This window comes from Artemia franciscana, chromosome 1 (genome assembly GCF_032884065.1).
Source record: "Artemia franciscana chromosome 1, ASM3288406v1, whole genome shotgun sequence".
Lineage (NCBI taxonomy): Eukaryota > Metazoa > Arthropoda > Branchiopoda > Anostraca > Artemiidae > Artemia > Artemia franciscana.
Genome location: NC_088863.1, coordinates 62,835,062 through 62,859,527, shown reverse-complemented (window position 1 = coordinate 62,859,527; position 24,466 = coordinate 62,835,062). Strand labels below are relative to the sequence as shown.

The window sequence follows — 24,466 nt, the reverse complement described above, 5'->3', positions numbered from 1 at the left end:
AAACGACCAGATGTATAGGAAGTCTTGAAAATGTCAAAATTTCAAAGGGAGCGGCCTGTATTCTACCAGTTTTTGGGGAAAATTTGCAATGAACACTTTGTCGTGGTTGAAACAATAGCTGCAACCAAGTAAAAAGCGAACCACAGCCGATAGTAACAAACTGTAAGTAAGGAGTGGCTCGGCCCAGTAGTAACCGAACCTTTGAAAAAATAATTTAAAAAACGAAGTTTTTCCGATGGAAGTAAATAGCCAAGTTGAAAAATAAAACGGACACAAATTATTACTTCACAGCCTATCTAATATATATCAATAAAACTAGTACAAATAAATTAACTAATTATGTTTCCCTGTGATTTTAGGATTATAGAAAACCAGTGCTTTACTGAAAACATCGAGTATAAAAAACAGGAATATTGATTTGGGAGTCAAAAGTGAGTATGTAGCCTGACAACAATGAATGAATCTATAAAGCTCTTCATAGTGTTACACAAGTTGTGACATCAGTAACTTTCAGTATACAATTAAAATTATCTCAAAGACATAAGTGTAAAATTAAATATTCTTTTAATAACCGCGAAGTAATTGAACATCATACACAAATATTGGATTGATTTATCAGGTAGCATCTTGATCTCGCCAGCTATAATACCAGTAGTGAGTAATACACAGTCTTAAATTGTAAGAAGTATGCTTTAGTGTTGCTTGAAAGTTGAAATGAAGATCAAATAAGACATAATATTTACTCCGGAAATCCCAATATTTCTCTCTATACAAAAGTGAATTTTGAGCTGATACAAATTCTAATGCTAGTCTTTAGTCCTTATACTATCAAGATGGCTTTACTCCAACCTTGTGTACAAACTTATCATGGCATGCCCTTTTCAGGACAAAAAGGAGAGCCACTCATTGAACTGAGCCATTGTGGAGAAGCGATACCAAATTAAACGAAAAAAAAAAAAAAGCAACAGTCCTAAAATATATTCTTGCTGTATTTTAAAAGGGATCGATAATTTTCTTTTTAATTATTCTGTAAAAAGTGTCCTTAATTGGTTTGGTTTTACCGTACCAAATTCCTATATTATTTTGTATTTTCAGTAAAGCGCTAGTTCTTATAATCCTAAAAGCATGGGGAAACATAATTAGTTAGTTTATTTGTGCTAGTTTTATTGATATTTATTATATAGGCTGTGAAGTAATAATTTTTGTCCGTTTTAAGTTTCAACTTCGGTCTTCACTTTCCTCGGAAAAACTTCTTTTTAAATTAGTTTTTTTTTTTAAGGTTCAGTTACTAGTAAGCCGAGTCATTCCATACTTACGGTAAATTACCACGAACTGCTTGATAAAAGAGAAGCATTTGCTTGGTCCTAATTTCAAGGTATTGTGATCATCCATGTTTTATAAGAATATACAGCATACAGCCAGTTTTTGAACCTGAAGATTAAATTTTATTCGTTAAGCTTATTACCGTTGCTTAATTTTTTTTTTTTTTTTTTTTTTTTTATCTGCCTTGTTCTTATCGTAAAAAGACACTCGTTAGAAAATATCTTGCAACGAATATTATTGCAATTATTGATGCGATATGAGTTACACTCGATACAGGCGTTGATTTAGGCTTTGCTGTTATCACCGACTTATCTTTCCTTACATACGAAAATACTTAATTAAACACTGCTCTTTTGCTGTCTTTTATTTTCATAAATACAAATCGTGCATTTTTGGGGTAGAACAAAATAAATTATTTTTATTATTATAATTTATTCGTGCCAGTTTTCCACAGACAAATACTGATTATATTCACAATTAGTTCAACAAGTGTCATTGGTGCGGATACCAGATAGGTTTGCCTGGGTGGGAGGTGGCAGCTTAACTCATTGATACGAATTAAGGAGAAACAATCTTTAGAGGTATTTTCAAATTTATTTGTTATCACTGGCAGCATTCCCCTACAATGGTAAACAACCGCACTGTTTGGGTAGCGTGAAGTGAAGGGAATCGCCGAAAGACCCCCTCTGTGTTTTCACACCTTAGGGTCCATGCAGTTCCACAATTGAATTTTTACATTCGCTGCAAAAAGTTTACAACGTCCTTTTTCTATCAATCAATCTCAAAAATTCACAAACTAAATTTATACTTTCAATCGATTGTTCTTCAATTAATGCTCCTCCGAGTAATTCTTCACATAGTTTTATTCGATGTTCTCTCATAAACCTTCTAATGTCTGTCTCACTGTTTGGGTAGCAGTAGATTTTGTAATCTTTTTTGAAAAATCCTTCTATAATTACATTAGTTGAATGATGAAATTCCTTCTATTGTAATTCTTTCCATAATAAAAAATCTCCTGCTCGATTACATTCAGTAAATTTCAGTCACTTTCAATTTACCTGTATCCCAGCTCTTCTCCTTGTTAATAAATTGATGCAGCCTTAAGCCGTATTTAAAATTTTCAATATTTCTTAATTACTATTATTAGGACTAATTGACATTTATTAATGAACTTCTGATTAGAAACGACTTCAAAAAATTAAGCAAACGAGCAAGGGTGATATATTAGCATTAAAAAGCAAGATAGCATAATAAATAGAAATTTTCCGAAGTTAATGAAGTAAAATCTGCGTTGTTATTGCGTTTCGTTTAAATGAGACCATAAAACCCATTTTTAGCCAAATTTAATTCAGTGAATGTCAAGATAATTAATTTAGACAGAACTCCAAAGTTTTTTATTTCTACTTATCAGCTACTCAACTAATTGTGATTTAAATGCATCTGTTTCGTTATTCATTCAACTTTTTGAAAAAAAGGAAAAATTTGTAAGAGCCAAAGAAGGGAGAGCAATGAGAAATTTTTTTTCGAGCCCTGGTTCATGTCCAGTCAAAAAGAGTAGCCCCAAGACATCCCGTGAGGATTGATTGGACTGAAATAAGTAAGTATTCCTCCTGCACAGTGAAGCTCCCACCGGAAAATTACCCCTTGCAAACAATTTCTTTTTTATAAATTTACATTTATAAAAACGTCAGGATTGTCAGGATTATAATTGAAAAAAAGCTACGTATTCTCGGATTTGAGTTTACTTGGCTCCTGATAACAAAGACTGCTTAAATCATACTTTTACTTAAAAACCACAATTAATCTTACCATCTGCTTAAATTTGAGCAATATCGTTCTGGTACATAGTACTTACACCTTCAGGATGCTAATCTGCTATACTATGCGAGTTCTCATTTTTTTTTTTTTTTTTTATAGAATTTCATACTCAATTATTTGCTCATAATCTATGAATCAGAAAGCTATGGGATTATAATAATTTATAAGATTCCCAATTGTTATTTGATATTAAAAACCTTTTTTACAATGTAGTTTTAATCAGTTTTCATACAGTCACAAGGTAGATTTTTTTTTTTCAAAAATAATTTTTTGTAATAGATTAAGAAATAAAAAGGATTATTGCAATAAATAGAAGTACTGCCCACCAAAAAAGAATTATCTATCCAAAATTATATAAAACAGTGTATCAGATTACGAGAGTGAAAGTTTTGGCTTCTTTCTTTTTATTATTTTAGTGATAACTATTTGCAATCTGCCCCCCTAGCATTTCGCTTAATTTTCAGCTTTTTATTTTACAGCATGATAAGATATAACCAACATCGTTTCTCGCAGCGCGAAATTTAAGCTGAAAACACATGCAAGTATAAACAAATAAATATAAACTAGGGGGGATACCTAAAATTAAACTATAATCCGGATAAAAAATTGAATAAAAATCTAAGTTATGGTCATTTCTAAAATGTTTTAGAGATTTTGAGCCAAGTAGCTAAATTTTCTCTGTTCCAGGATGATGTAAGAGTTCCTAGGCTATCTGCTTTTCCTTGTTGCTGATTTTGAAAACTTATGAAAATAGTTGGAAATCCTTAAAAAACTGTTTGAATTTGGATGCTAAAACTCAAGTTAAGATTCTAGGTGATAGATTTGCCACTAGCCTGCACTAGGAAGTGGTTGAGTTTATAAATGTAAGTAGGCTAAAGTTGCAATCAAGAGTCTTTTCTGAAGGAAATACGCTAATGAAATAAGAATCAAAGATTAAAGTTTTGGGGCTAAAATAGGCTAGTTTAAAAGTTAGATTTCAATTATGCTCACACAGTTAACAGCTAGCCTAGGCATAGTTAACATAAAATAGCTTATCCTTTCAGCCTATTGTTTTTGTCTTTTCTGAGAAAATTAGGTCTAATTTTGAAAACGTCACTAATAATAGGAACAAAGGATAGTTAAAACAATAGGAAATTTACAAGACAATAATATTTGTTCAAAGCTTCAATTAGCTTAAAGCCTATAAGAAAATATTTGGTAAAATTCTAGTTGAGTGACTTTTGGCCATCTCAGAAGGGAGTTAGGTTAGGAAAATGAAAATTTCAAGGATAGGTTTACAGGCCAAAGTATATACCAGGAAGGAATTTTTAAAGTACCCACCTCCACTCCTTCTCCCTCTAGAGAGCCCTGAAATTTGCCTACATGACAGGTCTGTACCTATTGAAATTTTGACAAAACAACATTTTGGTATAATTTTCAGTTACCAGTTGTTTTTTCTCTGCCTTTAGTTCTGAAAATGCAATTCCTGTTATTTGAGTAGAATACTGAGATTCTGAGGTAGCCATTTTATTCAACATAGTCAAAAAACTTTATAACTATGTCTTTGGGGACAACTTACTCCCCCACAGTCCCCATGCAAGTTACAAATTTTGACCAGTGTTTGAATACAGTAATGGTTATTAGGAAGTCTAGAGACGTTTTCAGGGGGATTTTTTGGTTGGGAGGGGGGGGGGGGTTATGTGGGGGAAATTTTCCATGGAGGAATTTGTTGTGGGGGAAGAAGATTTCCATAAAGGGGGTACAGCATTTTCTAGTATTATTTAAAAAACAATGAGAAAATAAATATGAAAAAGTTTTTTTCAACTAGAAATAAGGATTAGCATTAAAACTTAAAACAAATAGAAAATATTATGCATATAAGGGTTTCACCTCCTTCTAATACCTCACTCTTTACACTAAAGGATTTTTAGTAATTTCAACTATTTATTCTATGGCCTTTGTGATTCAGGGGACAAAATTTAAGCTTTAATTTAACGAGTTATTGACAAGGTATTGACACAAGTGAGCAAACCCTCTTGAATATGTAATAAAAACATACAAATATAGAAGTTTGTTATGTAAGCTAATTCATAAAATACATGTATCTTTTACCAATGAAAACATTTATAAAAACTAAAAGTTCTAGTTGCCCTTTTAAGTACCCAAAAAATTGGAGGGCAAGTGGGCATCCTCCCTCTCCTTTGTTCTCAAAATCAGGAGAGCCAAAATCAATACATGGATTAACTAAAAAACATTCAGAAACTAAATCAAAAATACAAGTTTTTTTAACTGAAAGTAAGGAGCAACATTAAAACTTAAAACAAACAGAAATTACCCCATATATGAAAGGGGCTGCCCTATTCAACACCCTGCTCTTTATGCTAAAGTTTTTACTGTTTTAAAAAGTAAAGTTGAGAGAAAGAGTCAAGCTTCAGTGCAAAGAGCAAGGCGTTGAAGAGGGAGCAGCCCCTTTTATATATGGGGTAATTTCTCTTCTTTTTAAGTTTTAATGTTGCTCCTTACTTTCAGTTAAAAAATCTTGTTTCTTTATTTAATTTTGGAGAAAAAATCATGTGAGTTATGTACTTACATATAGGCTATTTCAGAGCAAAAATATAACATCATTTCCCCTCAGGGGTGGTCATTTTGTTTTAGTATCTATGTTTCAAGCAAAATTAAGCAAGATGACAAATGACTCTGAACAGCTAAAGAAATAGGCCAGAATGAAGAAGTGATATTTTTGTATTTGCAAAGATACACAGGGAGGAGAAACAAATCTACACCTGAATTTCTTAACCATCCTGGAATGCCAGAATTCCTTAATTTAATACAATTCTTGATTTGCCACCCTTTGACTTTAAACTAAAGAATAACACAATAATTATGGTAGCACACAATTTGGATAGTTTAGAAATTACAGTGGAACCATACGCATGTTATTTTAGCAGCTCTGTGAAGGATAAACAAGAGTTAGTAGTTGAATTCATGCCAGAATTTCTTAGTTCATCTGTAATTGCTGATTTGCCACTCCATGGCTTAAAACTAAGGAATAGCACAATAAATATGTTATGACTTAATTTAGACATTTCAGAAATTATATTAGAATAAAAAATGTTTTATTTTAGTATCTTTAAAGGATAAACAGGAAGGAGGAATTGTATTCAAACCAGAATTCCTTAACTCAACTTCAATGGCTCTATTTGCCACCCTCCAACTTGAAACTGAAGAATAGAAGAATAATTATGTCAGTGCATAATTTAGATATTTCAGAGGGCATAGGCAGTAGAAGATTCCTGGCTGTTTTTGAATTATATAACAGCATCATTAAAGCAAAAATGTAACCATTAGAGAAAAGCTGGGAAAGAAGTTTTTTTGTATCTATGATGTAATTCAAAATTGTACACAATTTTGAATGAATCCAAACAACTAAACAAAACATAGAAAAATGTCTGAGGTAATGATGTAAGAGAAAGAATCAGAGTGACATCTATGGCTTGAAGACATGCAGCAATAAGCATCAAGCCTCACAACAAATCCCAAATAAAAATAACCCACAAAGAAATCTACAGTTAGAGAATGAGTGACTGGGATGATCATATCAAAATTGTAAACAAAAGCTGTGGTTAGAAGACAGCAGCAGTGATAATCAAAACAAATCTCAGGAGAAAACAACTATAAAAAGGATGATAATATGATACATTAACAGGAAGCAGGATTAAAATTCATCCCCTGACTTCTTAATTCAATCAAAATAAAACATTATGGAATGGTCACATGCTTTCTTTGGCCAAGGACCCTCTTTTTCACTCTAATCAAACAAAGTGCTAGCTGCTAATTTAATTTAAATGCTAGCTTAGCTTTATATTAATAGGAATGTTAATGTGCTTACCATCCTTAGACAGACGGTCTAGGCTATATTTCCCAAATATAAATACTCACATCTGGCAAACTTAAAAACCTCTTGTTGCTAATGCATAGATACAGCCCAAACTTGCATACCCTTTCTTCTTCCTGTACACAGTACACATATAGGCTACAACCGTTCATGTGCTAAACAATATCTTTACTGATAAAGATTATAATTAAACAGTTTTACCATGTTGCAAAAGAAATAGAAACAACATTCCTCAAAGTAACTAACAGCTACATAAAAAGGACCTTCATAGACTATGAGAAGATTAGAATAGATCTCAGCAACAAATCCTTGGGATGTTGTCTGAATTGGTTCCCTAGAACAATAACAGCAATGCTTCAAAGGAATACTGCTAAGCAAAGCTGAACAGTAGACTTTGAGCAAGCTCATTCCAAAACCACAAACACTACCAACAATGACAAAAGATATTAAGAAGGAAATCAACCAAAAATGGAAAAAATTCAAAATGTATCCATCCCCAGAAAACTAAGAAAAATTCTCAAAGAGTAGGAACAGACTTAAAAATTTGACATGCAATTTGTATACAAGCTTTCAATCTAAGCTTGCAGATCAAGCTAAGACAAACCCTAAGAATTTCTGGCAGTATGTCTCTAGCCAAGACCATAATAGACAAGGCATCTGAAAACTGGTAACAGAGATAGGTTACCATTCAAAGCCAGACAATTATCAGCCTATTAGCCTGACTTCAGTTGTTGTTAAAAAACTTAAGCACATAGTTAATGATTCAATCCTTTAGAATTTGATGACCAACAAGATCTTGTCACCCAAGCAGCATGGCTTCCAGTCATGGAAATTAGTTGAAACAACTCTTTTGGAATCAGTCAAGGAAATCACTGATCTAATTGACCAAGGACATCCAGATCACCTGCTGTTGCTGGACTTTGACAAGGTGTTTGGCAAGGCTCCTTATGGTCAATAGTACTCCAAAATATCCACTGTTGGCATCAATCAGGCTGTTGTAGACTGGCTAATTTAATTTGTTACAAATTGCAAGCAGAAAGTTTGCTTATTTGCTACAGATGGCCAACAAACTTACTCTGACAAGGCCAAAGTAATGATCAAAGTACCAGAGGGTACTGTACTGGGTCCAACTCTCTTTCTGATTTATATCAATGAAATTTTTAACCATATAAACAATGGCATGCACCTGTGTGCTAGTGATGCCAAACTTGTTGGTATTGCATACCTTCAAGGTATTCAGAATGACAGATGAACAACAAAATTGGACCCAAGACTTGCTTCTCCAAATCAACATAGGCAAATACTCTGTTTTACACTTTGGACCTAATAGCCCAGTGGCTAACTACACAATCTTTGACCCCACCACAAAATTAAGAGAGCAATTAGAAACTGGAGCAGAAGAAAGGGATCTTGGTGTCATCATTGATGATAAGTTTGAATTTCATAGCCATATTCAGCATGCTGCTTCCTGTGCCTAAAATGGTAGTCCTAAAATGGACTATTAATAGCAGACAAGGATCTATATTTATACAACTATATAAAGCTCTCGTCAGACCCCATCTTGATCATGGCATGTGTCTTGTTGGTCCTTTTTATTGACAAGATTTGAGACTTATTGTTTTACATGTGCCCTCAAATGTACAGAGATAAGCAACAAAATGTGTGAGAATCTTTCATCAACCTCATATGAGGACCACCTCACGTACCTCAAACTGCCCACTTTAGTTTATAGACGTTAGTGCAGCAATATGATGCTTACTTACAAGCTGTAGAATGAAAAGTCGGGAATTTTTGGCAGCAATCTTAGTTCCAGCTAGCTTAACACAAGAGGACACTCCATGAAGCTACCAGTGTCAAGCTCCCAATCAAGAACTTGCCAATCATTCTTTTTGTGAAGATTCATAAACCACTGGAATCAATTAAAAGATTCCAGTACCAGTGCTCCCTCCATCCAGTCCTTCTAAAACCAACTTGACAAGGAGTGGGAGAAGAAGCAGTGGATATTCGACAGGCAGTCATCAACTCAAGAGCACTACAGGTCTGGAAGACTTTAAAGCTCTATGATAGATTAAGGTGGTTTGTAGATTACATTAAAAAACTGTACTTTATTAACTGAAAGCAAGGAACAACATTAACACTTAAAATGAACAGGAAATATTCTTTACATGAGGGGTCTTCCCCCTTGTTCATACTTTTAATACCTCATTCTATTATAAAGTATCATTGTGTAATATACTATAAAATCTTTTCATAGCAGTTGTTCTGTTATAAAGTCTTATTATAGCAATAAATAAAGTCATTCTATTTTATAATGTCTTTAGTCGGACTTTTTAGTCCACCATATTTATATAAGAAGAAAACTAAAATGTCATAAGCATAACTTGATCTGTGTTGCTATATAGTATAATAACGTATTAAAAATTAATAGGTATTACTTTACTTAGGCTATTCTGTAATATTATGTTGTATAAAGTCATCTGTATGACTTTTTATTGTTTTCTCTATATGTAGAAGTGGTGCAGTATAATATCTTCCATAGGATATTTCAATGCATCATCCCTTGTTCTATATGCTATTAAGATTTACTCAGATTTTTATTCAGATACAAGAAAAAACAAATTGACATACAATCTGCCTAATAGTACAATGCAAATGTAATTATAAAAATACTTTGTAATAATTAGGGACTAAAATTTCATTTTACAGCCTTATCACATGCATAGTTTAAATATACTTCTCCAGTTGAAGAGATACTAGAACTTAGATTATCTCCATATTGATAGGGAAACTAGTCACAAGAATTTGGCCCTATAAACTGCAAATTTGAGAGTTTCTAGAACCTCTTTCCCAGTGAAAGGAATTCCACCAACTTTCCTAAAACTTGTGTTCAATAATGTAATATTGGATAACGGTCCCTCTACTTTGTGTGGACTGTGAGACTTAATGTATAGAAGTAAATTTGGCATCATTTGTGGATGTAACCTCTAAACCTAGGACATTATGCACATAGCTTTTCAGAAGTCCTAAGCCAATTGGCAATCTTTTAATTTTTTGCCAAAGCTGTGTCAAAATTATACTTAAAATTGTTTGTGTCTGAGGAAAGGGGTTTGAATCCTGGTGTTGTTGGTTATTTATTTTGGAGCAAGAGTCAGTGGCATAATTCTGCATGTTTAGCTGGAGTCAAACCAGCTCTAATTGGCCTCTTGAGAAATTGGAGAAAGTAAAGAGAAAGGGTGTACAAAAACAAAGGATGGCTGGCCCTCAACCTCTCATTGCACTTTCTAGCTGTAAAGCTATGAAACGGAAATCAGCACTGCCAGTAGGAACTGTAAAGTCCAATGCCAGTTCCTTTACCTTCATCTTTAGTTTAATTTGCAATGCCATTGAAAGTGGACATAAACATTTTTTTTCTGAGTGCTGTAATGAAGAGGGGGGATCAGGGAATTGAAAAATAGGTATAGAAAAGTTACAGAAGTAGAATTTAAGTTGCAAGACTAGGAAATCCAGACAGGGAGTAAGCAGGTATGGAAAAAGTTCCAAAGCTGCCAGTAGCAGAATTAAATGGAATCTCAAAATCCACTAAAAATGTAGCAGAACAACCTGTGTTTTGACAGCTTTTCTTTGAGTCAAGAGTATTTTTATATGTAAAAATGACATTTTCAGAAAAAATCTGCCAACCAATTTGAAAACTGCCATGTAGTATTGGTACTTTCTACCCCACTTTTGCATGGGGAAGAGTAAGATACATACATCAGATTCTCTTGAGGTGCCCTCTGAGGTCTTTTTTGCTCTAGAAATAATTCAAATAAATTCCTTTTAAATAAATAGAGTTTTTGAATTTAAATTACCTGTTCAGAGGAAAAGTCCCCCCCCCCAATAGCAGCAAATGGGTGTTTTCCAGCAAAGGTTTTTATGGGGAGGGGGTACGAAAGAAACGTTAAAAATCAAATCAAAAATGTTAAATTGATATCTATTTCCTTACGGTTTCTGGGAATTTTTCTGGTCGACGCTGTGATTATGAAAGTAAAGAAAAACACAAAAACCCCAAAATGAGTAAAGAAAATTTCTGTAGAGGAGGAGGACTTTCCCTTCCTCATCCACACCACCACCTCAACATTGCAGAAACATTGGAGTGTGCTCATTGGGTCAGAAATTGAGAGTTCTTGTCCTTTGCGTGGGGTCTGTCAAGGGCTATATTCTTGGGGGTATTTTCTGCAGGGAGTGGGTATTTTCCAGGCAAATTTTATAGTAAAAATTTCGTGTCAAACAAAGCATGTTCAATGCTGTTAAAAACCAAAAAAGAACAGAAACGTCTAACAATAAGAAAAAAAGGGATCGTGACTAATCAAGTGAAGAAGAGATGCTGAAAATCAGAATTGTTTGTCATTAAAACTAATATTAAAATCTAACCTCTATTAGGATGAACTCTTATCACCTTAATTTGGTTGGAGTAGCTTAAATACTTTGGTTTGCTTTTTTTGTGCGGGAGGGTCAATTGTTTTTGGTTTTCCTTTAAAAAAATGTTTGATCTCTTTTTGCATTATTCTTGTTGTTCCATTCTTCTAGTTTCGAATTGCTTTTTATGGCACTTAGTATATACCAAGTGACATATAGCAATCACAAATTCTGTTGGTCTGTCTGTCCTGGTTTTGCTAGTTTAGGCACTTCCAGATAAGCGAGGACGATAAAATTTGGCGGGTGTATCAGGGACCTGACCAGATTAAATTAGAAATAGTCGTTTCCCTAATTCGATCATCTGGAGGCGGAGTGGGGGATGGTTAATTTGGAAAAAAAATAGAAAACATAACGTATTTTTAACTTACAGACGGATGATCGGATCTTAATAAAAATTGATATTTGGAAGGATATCGTGTCTCAGAGCTGTTACTTTAAATCCCAACCGGATCTGGTAACATTGAGGGGAGTTGGAGGGGGAAACCTAAAATCTTGGAAAATGCTTAGAGTGGAGGGATTTGGATGAAACTTGGTTGGGAAGATAATCACAAATCCTAGATACATGATTGACATAACTGGAACGGATCCACTCTCTTTGGGGGAGTTGGGGGGGGGGGTTAATTCTGAAAAACTATAAAAAAAATTAGGTATTTTTAACTTACAAAGGAGTGATTGGATCTTAATAAAATTTCATATTAAGAAGGACCTCATAACTCAGATATCTTTTTTTAAATCCCAATCGAATCCACTATCATTGTGGGAATTTGAGGGGGGTGGGGGACTGGAAATCTTGGAAAACATTTAGAGTGGAGAAATCAGGATGAAACTTAGTGGGAAGAATAAGCACAAGTCCAAGATAAGTGACTGACATAACAGGACCGGTCCTGCGCTCTTTGGGGGAATTGGGGGGGGAGGGTAATTCAGAAGAATTAGATAAATGAGGTATTTGTAGGCTAACATACAAACAGGTGATCAGATCTTAATGAAATTTGATATTTAGAAGGATCTTGTGCTTCAGTGCTCTAATTATAAATCCTGACCAGATCCGGTGACAATTGGAGGGAAGTTGGAGGGGGAAACCAGAAATCTTGGTTAACGTGAAAATTGAGATAACTTTATCTTACGATTGGGTGAATGAAACTTAGTTTCATCTTAACGAAACTTGATATATAGAAAGATCTTATGTCTCAGATGCTTTATTTTCAATTCGAATTTGATCCGGGGACATAGGGGTTGGAGGGGGAAACAGAAATCCTGGAAATCTTGGAAAACGCTTAGAGTGGAGAAATCAGGATGAAACTTGATGGGAAGAATAAGCACAAGTTCTAGATACGTGGCTGACATTATTAGAACGGATCTGCTGTCTTTGGGGGAGTTGGGGGATTTCCAGTCCTTTGGCGAGTTTGGTCCTTTTGGACGTGCTAGGACGATGAAAATTGGTAGACGTGTCTGGGACATGCACAAATGGCTTGATAACAGTCTTTTCCGAGATTCGATCATCTGGGGGCTGGAGGGAGAGGAGAAAATGAAAAAATGAGGCATTTTCAACTTACAAATGGGTGATCGGATCTTAATGAAATTTGATATTTAGAAGGGCCTCCTGTCTCAGAGCTCTTATTTTAAATCCCTGCTGTATCTGGTGATCTTTGGGGAGTTTGAGGGGGAAACAGGAAATATTGAAAAACGCTTAGAGTGGAGAGAACGAGATGAAACTTGGTGGGAAGAATAAGTACATGTCCTAAATACGTGATTGACATAACCGGACTGAATTCGCTCTCTTTGGGGGAATTGGGGGGGGGGAGGGCAGTGCTTTGGCGAGTTTGGTGCTACAGGATGTCCCTGGACGATGAAAATTGGTAGGTGTGTCAGGGGCCTGCTCAAATTGACTTGGTAAAGTCGATTTCCCCGATTCGACCATCTGGGGGGGGGGGGGTGAAGTGAGAGGAAAAATGAGTTTTTTTTAACTTAAGAGTGGACAATCAGATCTTAATGAATTTTGGTCTTTAGAAGGACCTGGTGTCTTAGAGCTCTTATATTAAATACTAACCAGCATTAAGCCTCTGATTTTCGTTTTAAATCAATCCATTGGTTCTTAGAATTTCGCTAGAGCTCATACCATATAAGCTCTTGGCCAGTGCTTCTACTTTTCAATTTCAATTTCCGCTCTTTTTTTTTAATATCAGTTTTCCCTAAAATTCCCCGTCTTAAGGTTTGATTTCTCCCTATTTTTCTCCTTAGAAAAAAGGAATTATTTTGCCTTACATTTCCGTAAAAAATACACGAAAAAAACATTGCGCAGTATTAAATTCTTCTTTTTTTTTTACTTCAAATAAATATATATATACATCTTTCACACTACCTAGAACACATAAAAGTTGAATTAAGTGTCATATCTGTGCTTCATCGTAAGTAGTGTTTGTATTCGTCGTGAAGCCAGCGACAGCTTTCGGTATGCTGACAGTTGATGAAGTTTTAGCTTCGTTTTTCAACCAGTAATTGATTAGAATAAGTGAGACTCGTGTGATATTCTCAATACTATTTCAGATGTCTATTCTGGTCAATTTCAGGAGATTAAACAAATGCTGAGCTGATACATTGCTGAAGTGTGAAGAGAACATCAGTGATATGCTCTTTGCAATTCTGAGCACTATATTTGGCCACTGCGAGTCTTCAGACTATATATCTTCATCTAGTACTGTTAAACTGACAGGTCTTGAACTTGCGCAGCTCCCAAATAAAGCTCAATGACATCAGTCATTGCCTGTGACCTCTGTTCTACGTTTGTTTTCTGGAGGCTAAATTTTCTCTTAGAACAGGAAATCTCGCAAATAGTAGCCTTAGAGATTTAGGCTTCAAATTCCTTGTATTTCTTGGTTCAATCAAAGCCAAAATTTCGTAAATTTCGTCTTCGAGCTTGAAACGGTCATAGAACTGCTTGATTAGGACTATAGTATTTTCGACAAGACTGGTAGAAGAGATCAATATTATCACTTGGTTCTTGAGCACCTACGAGTTCACGCATTGAATCGGTTGCAGGTATTCCCACATATGTTTGGTCTAAAGGTAGGTACTCACTTTAAAGATTTCTGTAAGCAAACCAACACTGCGAATACAGTCCAGTTTCATGAAGTTTGACGTAATATCATTCAAAAGTGTGCTGAAAGTTGCCTTTAGGGAGGGAAAAAGTAGAAACTCAGATTGGAAAGCTCTGTTAAGTCCGTTGGAATGGCCGAGAGAGTAGTCCACAGCGTTTTGACTCGCCTATAAATTCCAATAAATTCCTATATTTTAATGCACTCCTATAACATCCCTAAATTTTGGCGAAAATCCTATTATTCCTATATTTTCGGCTGAAGAGCACTAAGAACATTGCTCATCATTTGCAATTTTCTGTCTTTTGGTGATGATTGATTATTAGGTACAATTGTTGAGCTTTTTGAACTTATCTAATGCTTTGTGTTGGGCTTAGTAAGCTGCTTCTGCCCGGGCTATGCTGTTGTGTTGACTTAATAGCCTATGTTTTGTTTTTTTCATGTTGGGCCTGTCCGAAATGAGTGAAGATCAGTATATAGGCTAGCAGTCTCTGCTTATTGAGACTGGAGTTTTTGCGACTTCTGTGTTTCCTGACTGAACGCTGGCTGGCTGATGTGAATACGGCCCAGTTATTCAAATGAACTATTCTATGATAGTTGCTAATCGAGGGAAGTACAATAGACTTGCACTGGGTAGGCTATATGCTACATTCTGTGATCAATCTGTCCTTTATCTTTCTGATCTTTATCCTTTTCTAAAGAAAAATGATGTTAATCAGATTTGGACTTTTTATTTCAGATATTGTAAATTTTTAATTTATTTCCCCCCCTTGGTATAGAGGTAAGATAATGGTAAGATAATTTGTAAGTTTGATGTCCCTGATATAAGTGCAAAGTTGGCCCTCCTGAATGGAAGATTGTCGGAATCAGTTTTTTGTCGTTTATTGCCTCATCATCCTTTGGTCCGTCTGTTCGGTTAGTCTCATTGTAGCATAGTGTTTTTATGGCACTTGGTATTAACCATGTGACATACAGCAATCGCAAATTCTGTCGGTCTGTCTGTCTATCGGTCCTGGTGTTGCTACTTTAGACACTTCCAGGTAAGCTAGGACGGTGAAATTTGGCAGGCGTATCAGGAACTGGACCAGATTAAATTAGAAATAGTTGTTTTCTTGATTTGACCATCTGGGGGGGGGGAGTGGGAGGCCTGTTAATTAAAAAAAAATAGAAAAATGAAGTATTTTTAACTTACGAATGGTTGATCAGATCTTAATGAAATTTGATGTTTGGAAGGATATTGTGTCTCAGAGCTGTTATTTTAAATACCGACTGGATCTGGTGACATTGGGGGAGTTTGGAGGGGGAAACCTAAAATCTTGGAAAACACTTACAGTGGAGGGATTGGGCTGAAACTTGGTGGGAAAAATAAGCACAAGTCCTAGATACATGATTGACATAACCAGAACGGATACGCTCTCTTTAGGGTAGTTGGGAGGGTGTTTTATTCTGAAAAATTAGAATAAATGAGGTATTTTAACTTACGAACGGGTGATCGGATCTCAATGAAATTTGATATTTAGAAGGATATCGTGTCTCAAAGCTCTTATTTTAAATCCCGACCGGATCTGGTGACATTGGGGGAAATTTGGGGGAACCTAAAATCATGGAAAACGCTTAGATTTGAGGGATCGGGATGAAACTTGATAATTTATGTGACCAGGCATCCCACGCCATCTACCACAGATCTGATCCCGAGGACTTCCGAATCCTATATTTGGCCTATATTTGGGCCCGGGAAATCCTATAAAAATAGGACAGAGCCTATAATTTAAAATGAACCGACCTGTCCGAGCCCTGAGTCCATGAATTCAAGGTATGGCTTTTTCAACTTGCTTGGTAATGTTGACAAGATTAGGTCATTGGTTGCAGTTTTTTCGTTAAAAATGGTTTCTGTAAAATACTAAGTTAGAACAACCCAATGCTCAATAAGCCTCTTTATGCAGGCCAGTAGGGATAACCAGCGGATCTGTCCTGGTGTAAGAATTGAGAGTGCTTTGCATTGAAATAACTTCTGAAATTCAGCATACTTATCTCGCTTGGAAGTGCTTCTGGATAAGTGGGCATATATATTTGGTGCCAAGTCTTCTAGTGTCTTGGAAACATTTATTTCATATGTATTTCAGCATGTATTTCACATTCATGACATGGGACTTCATGTTTTTATTAGCGTTGAAGCACATCTATTGGCTCCAAACATATTGTTTTTAATATCCGTAGAAAATCCAACAATCTTTTGTGAGAGAATATAGTTATTTTTCAATGACTGGTTTGATGCAGGTAGTCAGACCCTCAGCTGATCCATCACTTCGCTTAACCATGTCTAATACTTCGACATGAAGTTTTAGATATTTCTCACTAAAAAATGAAGTTTTGTCAACAGTACAATATTATCAATCAGTACAAGTCTTGTCAATTATCATAAAGAAAAAGTAGCTTTGAGGAACTCAACTAATTGGTTGTGTTAGCAAAGGAAAATTATGTCGCAAAATGTTTATAGCTTTCTGATTACCGAGAGTGACTCGTGCTAGAGCCTGGTCTTTTGGAAATAATTTTCTTAGGAGACGGATCAAGCTGTCTGCAAGACGTAATGGCAGATTATTTTCTGCCAAAGATATGCAGATGTGCTGTTCAATTTCTTTGGAATTACTGCCTAAAGTCAAAAGTTTTTCAATTCTGCCACTGCCAGCCTTCGTCTCAATTTCATTGCTTGCTTTTATAGCATGTCTGGTGATCTCTTATTTCCCACAATATTCATATTTCAAACAGAACCTACGATATGGTGCATAAGTATTTTATTTGACTTGTTTGACACTTTTATCTATCCAATTTTTAAACATTAGTAGCTGAAGCTACTTGTCAACAAACTTTTGATGGAATTCTTTATTTTGGGAATTTTAAAATCCTTATTTTACTTTAAATATCTCTGAAAATCCTTACTATACCCCAGATTTTTCTTTATCCCTAAATTCAAAATAAGTTTCTCTAAAAGAAGTGATTTCTCCCTAAATTAGGGTAATCTCCCTGGAAGTGGAAGCCCTGCTCTTGGCTCTTCCGACCTCGTCACAAGTGCCATATGAGCTCTTAGCTCTTGTTTTTATTCTTCTTTGTATAAATATAAATGAATAAATAAATCTTAAAACAAGTGGAGCTTAAATTGAATAGGCAAATTAAGCTTAAAACAACCATAAGTATTTTACTAGTGTAGCATAAATGAAACCCAAAACAAATAGAAACTAAATAAACAATCATAGCAAATAAATATACACCATTTACGAACATAAATGAATAAACAAGCCTTAAAATGAATAAAGCTTTAATTAAACCTGCAAAGCAAGATTGAAACGAACAAAAATCAATTCATAAAAAGAATATGGGTACTGCCTCCTACCCTAACTGTAAAAGTCTAAAACCCACTGCGCCATTGCTGCTTTACTGAAAATGGTGCTTTATTACGAGGATTTTCTTACGTACTTATTACAACACTGAAAATAAAAATGGAATTACAAAAAAAATGACATTAAAAAATGAAATTACAGTAAAATCCAATTTTGAACTGATGGGCTTTTTAGCAATTTATATCAGTATATATCACATATTTAGCTCAAGCTTACTTCTTCCCAAAACTGTTCACGACGCACTTAGTTCCACTTGAAACAAGAATTTAACTATTGCCTCATTTTGTAACTTGAAAAATCTAAAGCCTATTGCATCACTGGCGCTTCACTGAAAGCGAATTGTATTACAAATATTCATTTTTTTCCAGTTATTACCGCATTGAAATGAAAATACATATTACGCTATTCAAAGTTTATTTATTCAATATTATTTCTGGTAAAAAGAATTTTATTTTTTCAATTTCATTTATTCCATTAGAATTAAATCTTTTGCTTCCTTATAGTATATTAAATGCTAAATGCATATTAAATGCTTTCAATAGCTTGTGGCAATTAAATGTTTCTCCTTGTACTATAAAAATAGTACATTCAGATGCCTACTGATCCACAAATTTTGGCCCACTACGCCACTGCGTGTGTAGGAGGTTCTGATAGACAACAAGCTGAACATAATCAATAGAATCAGGTTCCAATTCGGGTTTTAGCCTGTTATTAAAATAGGTTTTGACCATAACTGAAGTGAGTCTGTTTACTTGATCATCCATCTCATTACCACACATCATCTCTACCTTCATTTACTCCCATTCAAAGAGATTTATTCTCCTGAATATTAATTTTAGAACCTATTCTTACACTCTGAATTTCAAAACCTCCAAACATTTATTCTTTTTGCTAAATATTTTGATATAAGGATGTCAAATCATCAGCGAAATTTAAGTCTGGGGGAGTTTTACCTCCTGATTTAGCTCCATGCTTTCCCATAGCCTTAGCTGAAGTTCTTTAGGAGTAAGTCCATTGAGATGACCCAAAAATGGGTATAGAACGCAAGGTACTAACCTCATTTCCTACCATTATCCTGTCTCTTTGTCGGAAGATCAAAAATGAGCATAACTATCAAATCAAGAAAATATTTTGAGAAAAAGGAAAAAATTTAAAAATTTTTCTTTTTTATTGTTTTAAAAGTAGAATTGTGACAAAGAGTGAAACTTTAGCTTAAACAGCGGGGTGTTGAGGAGGGGACAACCCCTTCCATATACGGAATAATTTCTCTTCGTTTTAAGTTTTGATCTTGCTCCGTACTTGCAGTTAAAAAAAACTATTTTTTTTATTTAATTCAATGTACAAGCTTGAATTTGCAAATGACTTGGTTCTATGATCAGCGGGTAGAGATATAAATAAAATTTACAGTAATATTAATTTAGTAATTTAGCCTTAAAGGAGTTAGTATTGTTCCCTGGTGTGTTTTCACTGCCTATCTCCAAGGCTAAGACAAATGCAATCATGTTCCACATCAAAAAGTCCACCATGGCAAGTGTTGTATTTACATTATATTTTAAATACATCCCCTCATACCCTAAATTCATCCCAACATCCCCTAAATTTTCGTGAGTTAACTCCTTTGCATACGAGTAAGGATGTAGCGAAAACAACTTTGACTTTTAAGCACTCAATCAATATGGGTCAAATGCTATGATAGTTAATAACTTACGATAATACGTGCTGGATAAAAGACAGATCCGTGTAAAATTGAAGATTGTTTTGTATGGTCAGTAAACTTACTTGACAATTCATGCTGTCACAATCTTTTTAGTTTCTTAAAAGGGGCATTAGAACTTTTGTCTGTCCGAACGAGGCATCTCCCCATTATCTATGACTATTGGTTTAAGATTTTAGTCCCCCCCCCCAAAAAAAAAAATAATAATAATAATAGCGAAAAGATATTAAAGAAAAAAAGAAGAAAATTTAACATTTTTGTTGATAAGTGCTCAAAACCTTTACATAAGAACATAATTCATAATTTCAACATAAGAACAGGTAGATGTTCTTTGGCTCGTATATTTTTATAGGTTACTTCAAATTAGCAAATTTTATATATTTGCAGGCACCATAAGAATAGGATTTTCTTAGTGTTACATGTTTTATTTTTACCAAAGCCTTTTCTAGAATTTTGGTTACTGTTTGTCTGTGTTGTTTCTCGAAGTTTGTTACCGTAAATGGTTTGGAATAATTAGTAAGAAATTAGGTTTCTATGTTTTAGTCTCATATTACAGTAAATCCTTTCAAAAAGATACTATATGAGCACTAATTTTGGGTTCTCTATCTTTTTTATATCTTAATTCTAATTCAGGGGTCCCTGGGAATGATGTATTGAAAAATGGGCTTCTTTTGACTAGTTTGCAATTGTCTTTGAAACACATATTGCAAACGTTTGATTTTTATTTTTAGCTAACCTAATTGAAATGATACAAGGCACTCAAGAAGAGAACGTGAATACCGAGTATTCAAAAAGGAAAAAGATACTCCACTTCAGTGACGGGACTTTAGAGGTAGATGAAGATGAAATTGACATGGACTCTGTTATTGTGGAAGAGGCTGTTAACTCATTTCAAGAAAACATAAATATTGTAAGCCATGTTCAGTTTTCTTAGCCAACAATTGTGGGGGAATGTTTCTAGTTTCTTAGGTTTGTTTCCTTGGGGGTGGACCTAGAAGTTACTTTATCTATTATGTTTCATTACTTGATAATTTTACTTTAGAAGTTGTTTTAGTGGGGGAAGGGTGATTACATCTTGGTGGGATATCTTGAGTGTATACTGTATATAAAATACAATTATCTTAGCCTATTGAAACATATTAACTAGTGCTAGCCTTGTCTTTCTCTGTAGGAAGATGTATTTAAAATAAAATCTGGAGTACACCTGTACAGTTGTACAAAATTTCGGTCTTTTAGGTCTTCCCTCCTAAAAGTTTTAAATAAAATATTTTTGAATTTGAAAGCGTGACGTTTGGACCTGAAAATTGCTGTTTGAGCTGTAATCACCCAAAAAAAGAAAAAAGACCCTATAAATGTGCTTCCGACAAGTTTCAAAAATGTTTTCCTGACTTTTTGTTATATTCGACAGCCATCTATCATTTGTGCATGCTAAATGGTCCCTATATGCTAGATACGCTCTCCCAACTTTATCCTAAGACACAGTTTTTTATTACTCATGATCAGCTAGGGATTTAGGGACTTACTCTTAATTAGCGAAATTTAATTCACTAAAAATTATTAAAATTGTAAAATGGCTATGATGTAGCACACAATAATAACTATGTATTTCACATAACGTTTTAATTTTAATCAATGTTGATGTTTAATTGTTTTGAAGTCACTGATTTCACATATGTAGCTACAATTGCAATTTGGTTATTATAACACATTGCAGTTTTTAAACTACATGTGACTCAAAAAGATTCCAATTTCCGCGATAGCTTTAAATAAAGATAAGCATGTTACACGAAACGGGGTTTATAGTAACAATGTTCTTTCTAAGTTGCTTTTAAGTCAATAATTACAAATATCAGGCCAGGAACATAATTTGAGTGTTCTTATATATAGCACATAACTGTGTATAGCATGTCTATTTACAAAAGTCTTTCAATTTTTTCCACAATTTGAGCTTGAGAGTTGTTGCACCTGTTGAATATAAGTCTGTCGGTAATGTTATAATTAAGAAGTCAGAAGTTTAAAAAATATGCGAATTTTCAACATATAGTGTTGGATTTCCTCCAGAGTTGCCTTTTGAAGAATGTTTGAAATCCTACAAATTGTGGTGTTCTATTTAAGTAGAACAAATTTGGAGGACATCCCATCGCCCTTTGTACTCCCAGATGTTCTAGTAGCTCTTCTTGGAACTTGGTCAAAATTTAATGACAGGCATATTAATAAAAGTCTCCTATGAATTTAAAAATGCCTTCGGGGATGACATGGTGTCTTTTGTGCTAATAGGAAGAGTTTTGAATTATGCTGATAACTGTTTTTATGACAGGGTCTTCAGAATCCGATTTTATGGTGGATCGCTTTTTTTTTACAGAATACTAATGTAACTCCTTGTTTAAATTTTATAGAGGCATTTTCAGTCTGTTTAATGAAGAGACCCCAAGCGGGGTCATGGGTCTGAAGCTTTTTCTCTCTCTCCAATTGATATTGTAACTCTGTCAACTCAAGAGTATTCAGCATTTTGTAGGGTTTAGTCCTAAAGGACTAACTGTTAATTATTGAAAACTATTTTTATTCTAAAGAATTTTAAAATTCGAAGGTCAAAGAAATTGAGGTCTGCAAAAAGCATTCGTAATATCCCGAATAATTTACTTATGATCATCATAGCTATTACTAATTTTCTATAAATAAAAGTTTATGTAGGAGTAAATCATTTTATTAGACAGTGAAAAAAAACAGTAAAAAAAAATAGGCTACTGGTTATTTTGATCCCATATGTAGTGATTGTTTGTTTTTGTTTTTTCACAGTCTAATAAAAGGATTCACCCCGGTTTGAACTGTTATTTAGAGTCATTGAAAAGCAGCGTCGTCTTTGAAAATACCTACACCATTTCTCTGATATTAAAAAACGTCAACAGAAATTGATATTTCACATTATTTGGTAGATTGAATAAAAAAAACAGTTTTTTTTTTACTAAAAGTAAGGAGTGACATTAAAACTTAAAACCAACAGAAATTAATCCGTGTATAAAAGGGGCTGTTCCCTCCTCAATGCCCCACTCTTTACGCTAAAGTTTGACTCTTTTTCTTATCTATACTTTTTAAAATAGAAAAAGAATTTAGCGTAAAGAGCGGGGCGTTGAGGAGGGAACAGCCCCCTTCATATACGGATTAATTTCTGTTCGTTTTAAGTCTTAAAGTCGCTCCCTACTTTCAGTTAAAAACAAATTCATTTTTTTTTTAATTTAATTTCCGAACGTTTTTGGATTAATACATGTTTTGATTTTGGATCTCTGCACAGGAATAATTTAAACGAAATTTGCATATTGATTTTTTTTGGCTAAATGGCTTTATCATAGTTTTAATTGGACGACTTTGATAAAAAAGGAGCGGGAGAGGAGGCCCAGTTGCCCTCCAACTTTTTGGTTACTTAAAAAGGCAACTAGAACTTTCGATTTTATACGAACGTTTTTATTAGTAAAAAAAAAATATATATAACTTACGAATTAACTTACGTAACAAACTTCTATATTCGTACTTTTTTTTATTACATATATATGAGGGGGTTTGTCCCCTCGTCAATACCTCGCTCTTTACACTAAAGCTTAAATTTTGTCCCAATTCCTTAAGAATGACCCCTGAATTACAAAGGCCGTAGAATAAATAGTTGAAATTACTAAAAATACTTTAGCGTAAAGAGCGAGGTATTAGAAGGTGAACCCCATATGCGTAATAAATTCTGTTAGTTTTAAGTTTTAATGCTGCTTTTTACTTTCAGTTGAAAAAACTTTTTCATATTTATTTTTTCATTGTTTTTTTTTAAATAATGTTAGAAAATCCTATACTTCCTTCATAGAAGCCCCTTCCCTCAACCCCTCCTCCTCCAACCAAAAAAATCCCCCTGAAAACTTCTGTACACTTCCCAATAACCATTACTATATGTAAACATTGGTCAAAGCTTGTAACTTGTAGCCCCTCCCACGTGGATTGTGGGGGAGTAAGTCGTCCCCAAAGATATAGTTATTAGGTTTTTCGACTATGCTGAATAAAATAGCTATCACAGAATTTTGATCCGGTTACTTTGGGAAAAATGAGCATGGGAGGGGTCTAGGTGCCCTCCAAATTTTTTGGTCACTTAAAAAGAGCAATAGAACTTTTAATTTCCGTTAGAATGAGCCCACTCCAGACATTGTAGGACTACTGGATCGATACGATCACCCCTGGGAAAAACAAAAAACAAATTAACACGCATCCGTGATCTTTCTTCTAGAAAAAAAATACAAAATTTCACATTTTTGTAAATATGAGCTTGAAACTTCTACAGTTGGGTTCTCTGATACACTGAATCTAATAGTGATATTTTCGTTAAGATTCCATGACTTTTAGGGGGCCTTTTTTCTAAAATAAAACACATTTTTTCTGGCTCGTAACTTTTGACGGATAAGACTAAGCTTGATAAAACTTATATATTTAAACGCAGTATTAAAATGCAATTCTTTTGATGTAACTATTGGTATCAAATTCCGTTTTTTAGAGTTTCGGTTATTATTGAGCCGGGTCGCTCCTTACTACAGTTCGTTACCACGAACTGTCTGAAAAAATAACTACTGATAACTACTACCCAGACGTCATCCTATTTAGGATGGATTGAGGCATTGATATTTGTGAGGTCAGCAGGGTAGCTGTGTCGTAGGATGTTTTTGGAGCGTCCTCTTCTTCTATTACCGCATGGCTGCTGCTGAAGGACGACCTTCAGTTGTCAATTTTTGGGCTTGCAGATCAAGTGACCGAAGTATTTCCACTTCTT

At 34.4% G+C, this 24,466-nt stretch overlaps 1 protein-coding gene across 1 annotated transcript in view; it reads left to right on the top strand.

Moving 5' to 3' along the window:
- LOC136032568 (protein FAM177B-like) overlaps positions 1-24,466 on the top strand; it is a 42,586-nt gene that overhangs the window by 613 nt on the left and 17,507 nt on the right. The window contains exon 2 of the mRNA XM_065712842.1: positions 20,403-20,581. Coding sequence (XP_065568914.1) covers positions 20,417-20,581 — 165 coding nt within the window. The 5' untranslated portion in view covers positions 20,403-20,416. The remainder of the gene's footprint in view (positions 1-20,402; positions 20,582-24,466) is intronic.